Source organism: Myotis brandtii, unplaced genomic scaffold, assembly GCF_000412655.1.
Source record: "Myotis brandtii unplaced genomic scaffold, ASM41265v1 scaffold423, whole genome shotgun sequence".
NCBI lineage: Eukaryota > Metazoa > Chordata > Mammalia > Chiroptera > Vespertilionidae > Myotis > Myotis brandtii.
The window spans coordinates 4,572,971-4,580,991 of NW_005366214.1; the positions used below are offsets into that span (position 1 = coordinate 4,572,971).

At 41.9% G+C, this 8,021-nt stretch overlaps 1 protein-coding gene across 1 annotated transcript in view; it reads left to right on the forward strand.

Annotated features, from left to right (window-relative positions):
- Positions 1 to 8,021, forward strand: part of CCDC175 (coiled-coil domain containing 175) — an 85,155-nt gene that overhangs the window by 43,764 nt on the left and 33,370 nt on the right. Inside the window, exons 11-13 of the mRNA XM_014545955.1 lie at positions 2,566 to 2,637; positions 4,020 to 4,155; positions 4,681 to 4,812. Coding sequence (XP_014401441.1) covers positions 2,566 to 2,637; positions 4,020 to 4,155; positions 4,681 to 4,812 — 340 coding nt within the window. The remainder of the gene's footprint in view (positions 1 to 2,565; positions 2,638 to 4,019; positions 4,156 to 4,680; positions 4,813 to 8,021) is intronic.

Here is an 8,021-nt window from a genome sequence, read left to right on the forward strand (position 1 = left end):
GTCCTTTGCCCATTATTTGATTGGATTGTTTATCTTCCTTTTGTTAAGTTGTATGAGTTCCCTATAAATTTTGGAGGTTAAACCCTTATCGGAGATAACATTGGCAATATGTTCTCCCATGCAGTGGGCTTTCTTGTTGTTTTGTTGATGGTTTCTTTTGCTATGCAGAAACTTTTTATTTTGATGTAGTTCCATTTGTTTATTTTCTCCATTGCCCTAGAAGTTGTATCGGTAAAGATATTGCTATGACAAATGTCTGCTATTTTGCTATCTATGGATTCTTCTAAGATTTTTATGGTTTCCCACCTTACATTTAAGTCCTTTATCCATTTTGAGTTTATTTTTGTGTATAGTGTAAGTTGGTGTTCTAGTTTCATTTTTTTTTGCATGTATCTGTCCAATTTTCCCAACACCATTTACTGAAGAAACTGTCTTGAATCCATTGTATGCTCTTGCCTCCTTTGTCAAATATTAATTCAGTATAGTGGCTTGGGTCTATATCTGGGTTATCTGTTCTGTTCCATTGGTCTATATGTCTGTTCTTATGCCAGTACCAGGCAGTTTTGAGAACAGTGGCGTTGTAATATAGCTTGATATCTGTTATTTGTGATCCCTCCAACTTTGTTCTTTTTTCTCAAGATTGCTGCAGCTATTCGGGGTCTTTTTTTATTCCAGATGAATTTTTGGAGATTTTGTTCAAGGTCTTTGAAGTATGCTGTTGGTATTTTAATGGGGATTGCATTGACTCTATAGATTGCTTTGGGTAGTATGGACATTTTATTGATGTTGATTCTACCAATCCATGAGCATGGTATATTCTTCCACTTGTTTATGTCTTCTTCTATCTCTTTTTTCAGCATGACTAGTTCTTTATAATAAATCCTAAAAGTTGAATTCCTGGGTCAAAGAGGGTTATGTATTTTTTATTTTTATAATTATAAATGCCCTATGTAAATATTCTATCATTTTACACTCACTAATACTGGGCATAAAGCAACTTATACTGTCGTTGGGCACATGATCAAGACTAACAACAGGCAATAACTAATGAATGGTATATAACTGAAGAATAGCATGAATTATTAAGAAACAATCAAAGAAGGGTGAAGGAAAGTACAGGAGTTCTTCTTTGTTACATAAAGATTTAAAACTGTAGGCCTTTAAAAGCAAATCAGATTTTTTCTCTTTGCTTATCAAATGGGGGAATAATATTGCCACTCATAGAGAAATAAATAACTTGAATATAGGATACTGAAGAGACTAACTTACAGAAAACTAAGATGGGTGGTAATGAAAATTTGACACATATCAACAGAAAGGTAGAGCGGGCAGGAAGTGTAGCTTTCTGGTTGCATGTCCACATATTGTTAAATCATATTTTTAAACATCTATTTTTCATCATGTGAGCCTCAGAAAAGAAACTATAAACCCTTCACTATAGAGAGCAGGAAAATAGAACCGGGTTGATTGAGGTTTTACGTTCCTTGTTAATAATGCAAATTTACAATGAATTATTGTGTCATCATTACTCTGATCACCAGGAAGCTCAGAGCCAAATACTGGCATCCATTAAGGATTTTTTTCTATTACTGTTGCTTTATTTTAAACTAGTCAACCCCTGTGGGAATTAAATTTAAAATGTAAATAAATAAAATCAATAACGTTGGGGCAAATTATAAAGAACCCTGCAGTTCCAGGGGAGGATATTATGTTTATTTTGGTAAGAAATTGATTTCAAATAGAGAAGAAGAAAAAACATGAGCACAGTGTGTTTTTAGCTTATTTAACAGTATTTCCTATTCTAAGTTGCATTTGTCAATATTTCTATCTTTTAAAAAGGTATAAAGTCTCATTTTACTATGCGGCCTTTAACTCATCACTGTGCATGATGAAGCACTTAGGGAATAAAGGGAATGAAAATAATAAAGGCTTCTGATGTCTATGTTAGAGCCCTCACATTTTTATCCATTTCAGATTCACCAGAAAAATCTTCCATCCTGAATACTATTTACCCCTAGTTCAAGCATTTCTATTGACGTTCTGAATTAAACATTGTAGCAAATCGTAACTAATCTAGAATTCATAGATCCTCACCGGTTTGTTGACTCTGACTCCTCCTACTTCAGGGTGCTGTTTCCCTTCATCTGTGGGCAGTGAGTCTGCCTTCGTCACAGGGGTCCCGACTTGCTGTTCTGTTCCCCAGTGTAACTTTACAAACAGTGAGGTCCTTTCCTTGGTGGGATTGCTCCTCCGTTCCGGCAACCCACGTGTCTCCTCCTGTCAAACAGGAACCTCCAATAATCTTTCTCCAGCTGCATCCCCAGAGTCTGTTCCCTCTCCTTGGAGATCCAGCTCGATACTTGCAAAATCGGTGTGTGCTTGCACAGAACCTCAGTTATCTTTCTGTCATTCTGCAACTAAATTCTTCAGTGGTTTCACAAGGTTTGTTTCGTGTCCCAATTAAGCAATAACCTTATTGCGCATAAGATTTATACATAAATTTTTATATATTCTAACAGCTCCTATAAATAAATGCCAAATCCAATATCTTTTTCATGTTTTTAGAGCAACACAGGAAGTCTATCAGAAGCACATACAAATCCTGAGTGAAAACCTGGAAAGAGAAATTCAGAGATGGTAAAGAAAACCAGTTCCTTTGTATATGTTTTTTAGTATCTGAATGAACAGTGCCCCAAAGTAGGGAGGAAATCAGAGTACTTGTTGGTTGCTAGAATCCAAGAAACTGATTTTCTTAAGCTAAATTGTGTGAGTTCTGGATCTACATGTATGTACATAAGTGTGTATATAAATGTGTGTGTGTGTGTGTGTGTGTGCGCGCGCGCCTGCGCGTGCACATTTTTTGGCTCTGACCAGAACCAAAGTTTTCCATTTCAATCGAGTAAAGTCACAAAATAGTAAAAGTAAAATTGCCAAGATTTGTGTAATGCCTTTTGCACATCCAGGCCTCGTGGGGAGAGCAGGGGATGTGCAGGGACAGAGAAGCGGTGGGAGTACAGGCTCTGCAGAGGGGTGACCCTGATGGCTCTACCTCTAACTCACTCTGGGATCACAGCTGTTATCTCATTATCTCTCTGCTCCCATCCCTGTAAAGGGAGGAATGATAGTAGTGCCGCCCCGTCATGGTAAATGTCATGATCCGTGTAAAGTATTTGGATCAGCACCTGGCATCTAAGAAGCGCTTGGGAAAACATAACTCTATTTTTTTTATTGTTGTTGTCATTGGTAATAATATGATGTATATAAGATTGGAATGGCACATTCTGGCTCCCAATTATTTAGCTTTTCTATGTTGTGGTGGAGAGAAATTTGAGAACCTAGAAGCTTGAAATCCCTCATTAGCACTTTGGGTCATTTAGGTACTTCCATGACTCTTCTGCCTGGGCCTCTCTTTTCTTCCACTGCCCCCGAACCTTTCCCATTTCTCTCCTCGCCTAAAGGAGGCAAGCTGCCAAGTGTGGTTTGTCCCCTGTCCTATTGGATGGGCCCACTGAGCATCTTACTTTTTTTATTATTGATTTTTTTTACAGAGAGGAAGAGAGAAGGAGAGGGATAGAGAGTTAGAATATTATTGATTTTTTTTTACAGAGAGGAAGAGAGGAGAGGGATAGAGAGTTAGAAACATCGATGAGAGAGAAACATTGACTCAGCTGCTTCCTGCACACCCCCTACTGGGGATGTGCCCGCAACCAAGGTACATGCCCTTGACCGGAATCGAACCTGGAACCCTTCAGTTCGCAGGCCCACGCTCTATCCACTGAGCCAAACCGGTCAGGAAAGAGCGTCTTACTTTGAAGCAACGTGCAGATCCGGCATTGAGGCAGTCAACGTTTTGTCTTATTTTTTTTAGCTAAGGTGGAGTCTGCATCGCCAATAGTACAAACAGTTTTGTGTGATCAGAGAATTTGTTTTGTTTTGCATCCCTTCATCTTTTCAGTAGACTGTTATGTCAATTTAATGATGACATAAAATTGTCCCAATCTTTTTGTTCTAATCTCTAGTGTTCTGACTCAGTGGAAAATAGCTTGTTTGATGAAAAGACATGGACGTTGGCTACTCAAGATGAAAGAAGAATTAGACGCTATTATGGATCAAATCAAGACCGCAGAAGATAGACGCAGTGAGTTAATAGAAGAGGTAAGGAAACGCAACAGACTTAGTATTCATTTCCTATATTGCATATCAGTAATTGTCCTTCAATATTAAGTTTAACTCAAAGATATTTTCCTTTCAGCTGACTTAAAGCTTAGGGTGTAATCTTCCTAAGAAATATATCCATTTGCTGTGTATTAGCTATAGGAATTTAGCAAACAAAGTGGCAATTTTCTCCTGTGATCAGACACTTGATTGTTTTTTAGGAATTTGTTTCTAAAAATAAAGAGATCAAACATCATTTATTTAACTTCCATATTTACCCTCTGCCCACCCTCCATCATTCACTGACCCCATTCTCCATTTCCTCGTGTCATTTATAAGTACTATTTGTCAAAGAAATTAATCTCTGAAGGGGGGGAAAAAACCTTTTCAGTGGTTACTGAGAAATAATGACCTGAAATCAGAGCCAAGTCTCATGCAAAGAGATATTCATTTACCTGGTTGTTGGAAAAAATCCAAGGATGACTGCTACTAGACAAATGACAAATCTTTTTTTCCCCTCATTAGACCACTGTTACAGAAAAAGAGATCACTGAAAATTTGGTACAGATTAAAAAAGTTGCATTAGATTTAAAACAAACAGAGACGGAATTTGTCGTCAATGAAAAAAAGTTAATTCAAGAATTGAACAAGTATGAGGTAAATTTTATTTTACATCTAAGAATAATTATAGAGGGCTGTGTGCCGGGAAAGGGGTATATGTTCCATGCTCCTCTAATTAGTTAAATATAAGACTAATCTTTTAGTGTGAAGAAAACTACATTTCATTCTGAATCTTTCTTCTTTTCCTAAAAAGGAAATAGAGCAGCCAGAAATATTGTTGTACTGACTTCGGAACTGCCCAGAGCTGACCTGGGATAGACTAGGGTGTGGATGCTGGAGGAGGTGGATAAAAGGGGACCAGTAGTACCCAGGGCACCCAGAAACAACACAAACTACGCCTTCTCAAGGTGGCGGCGTGACCTTGAAAGACCAGGGTGTGTTTCTCGGAGCCCGGCATTGGTAGAGAAGTTGAGGAGAGAAGAGATGGTGGTGGGAGCCTTCCTGACTTGATTTGGTTTGAAGGGGGAAAGGGGCCCAGCAACACCAAACAGTTTGTGTTTGAAGGCAGCAGTCCCTTGCTGTAGCGATGGAGTAGGGAGCCCTTACATTTCAAAGTTTAGATCTGACCCCGGTCCAAGCCTATTCCCCCACCTCCCCGCCCCCTCAGGTACTTATTCCCTGCCACCTCATCCAGAAGCCTCTGCAGATAACTAATCCAAGAAGAGCCACTTCTAATATGAGTGACAGGCAAGAAGCAGGCTCACCTTCCACACAAAAAACGCTGTGAGAACAAACAAAAGGCGGAGCAAAGCGTCCCTGCAAATGAAGAGCACTCAGAAAAGTGACGCTGCCACAGATGAAAACGGGGATCAAACGTTCTTTCCTGAATTAAAAAAATGTAACTTCGCGGGGCTGTGCAGGAAAGTCAGCAATTCGGGAGCACAGGCACTGGGGCAGAGATGTCAGAGGGCTGGCCAGGCGTAGGGAGAGGTGACATGGCAAGCGGCACAAGGCAGGGAGCAGATGGCAGAGAGCGCGGCACAGAATGACACAGAGTCAGAGGGGATGGTGGGGAGCGGTGGGTGGGAGCACTTCTCTGTTGGTTGTACCACATCTGGGTGTGAGGTATTCTTCTAGGTCAGGGGTGGGCAAACTTTTTGACTCGAGGGCCACAATGGGTTCTTAAACTGGACCGGAGGGCCGGAACAAAAGCATGGATGGAGTGTTTGTGTGAACTAATATAAATTCAAAATAAACATCATTACATAAAAGGGTACGGTCTTTTTTTTTAGTTTTATTCATTTCAAACGGGCCGTAGTTTGCCCGCGGCTGTTCTAGATGCTAACAGAAAACAAAAAACAGCAGAGCTTGGCCTTTCAAACGCCCAGTGGGGGGAGTTTGAAAAGAAACAAGATAAACAAATAGAACATGTAGTAGATTCGATGGTGATGAATGCTATAGAGAAAAAGAAAGCAGGGACATGGGCTGGAGTGTGCGCTGTTTTGAATAGGGTAGTCAGAGAGGGCCCGCCCTGCAGGCGTGAGGGAGCTTGCTGTGGAGAAGGCTGTAGGAGGCGGTGCCGGGCAGAGGGAAGGTTGAGCATGAAGGTCTGAGGCAGCGCTGTCCTACCTGAGGAACAGAAAGGGGACAGGTAGCTGGAGCAGAAATGGGGAGACTGCAGACAATAGGAATGAATTAATGCATCCACACATCTCCTTATCTCCCCACCCCCCGCCCCGCTATTCTGTAGAGAACATAATACAGATAACACACAATTGAGTTTTTTCACACTGCAGTCTGGAGATTCTCCTGATTCTGCACTGTGACATTTTAAAATCATGGTGTTGTGTGTGTGTGTGTGTGTGTGTGTGTGTGTGTGTGTTCCTATATTTATTTATAAGGATTTTAATGGCATAAATTTAGAAGGGGACATAGGCTGGTGTATCACTGTGTTAATTAGGGTGTAAGCAAGCTGCTTGTATCAAAGAGATGCCAAAACACAGTGAACATATGCAAGGTGTATCGTGCAGGGTTAGCAAGCCTCTCTCTATTGGGAAGTGGCCCGTGGCTGAACGTGTTGGCTTCCTGCCCTGGTAGCCTGATAAAGGGCACTGGCAGCTGTAGGGTCAGGTAGCACAGCTAGTGTAGAAAGCCCCCTGGTGGGTGTGCTGCATCTTGACTGGGAGCCTTAACTGGTGGGAAATCATGACATCGGGCTCTCCTGGGGTTGGTGCCTCATTTAAGTGGGCATGTCCCTTGCGGGGACCTAGAAGGTTTGCCCAAGAGATGCTGGTCCTCTCTGAACCTGGCGCTCTAGTACCCACCCGTGCTGGTCTCTTTCCCCTCATCTGAGTTTATCTCTTTGGTGGGGTCGAAGGGCACTGGCCTCTGGTCAGCTGTGTTTTAGGGCGCCTCTTGCTGGGGAAGCATGTCTATTGCTGCCCTGCTGGCACTCAGGGATTTCTTCAAGTTACATGCAGTTACAACTTGGCTAAAAATAAAAATGGAAGTTTTTCAGAGTAAACTGGGTCAAGTTCGGCCTATTGAAACCTTAAGAGCCTGCGTATCGAGTTGAGAAGACCCACTGGTCTGGTCATGGCAGCAGCAGAGACGGTTCTTTCTCTTTCTCGGTAGAGGCTAAAGGGGAGCAGTCCCGGGCGGGAGGGGCAGGTCCACCTGCTCAGCGTATGGCTCACACCTGCGGGTCCAGGTGGCGGCTTTCATTCTCATCCTCTCCAGCCAGGGGAGGGGGGAAGGGGCCAAGGGGGCACATGCCCCTTCTTGCTGCAGGGGCGAGGCCCAGAAGTGGCACGAACCACTTCTGCTCACATACTCGTTGGTCACACCCACCTGCAAGGGAAACAGAGAAACCCCTGTAGCTGGCAGCCATATGCTCTGCTGAACTCCGGCGTCCTGAGGTTCAAGGACAGGAGAACGGATAGTGAATGTCAGCTGGCCGCCTCTGCCTTCGTCACCATTTTAAACTTATCCTGACTTTCTAGGAAAAAAAAAATTACTCCATTTGAAATGAAACAAAACCTGAGATTGAATAGTAAGCAGGCAAATTCATGCTTTGCTTTGGACACTTTGTACCCATTTGCGGTAGAACAAGCATGTCAAACTCACAGGCTAACACGGGCCAAATAAACAAGGTTTAGGTTTCTGCGGGCCGCAGAAACACAAAAGCTTCCATTTTCATAGAAATGTAGGTTTATGTCGATAGAGACATGCTGAATACAAAGGGCTGAAATAAATGAGTAATTGTTAACATAAAATAATAGAACATTTTAATAAAAATTAATACT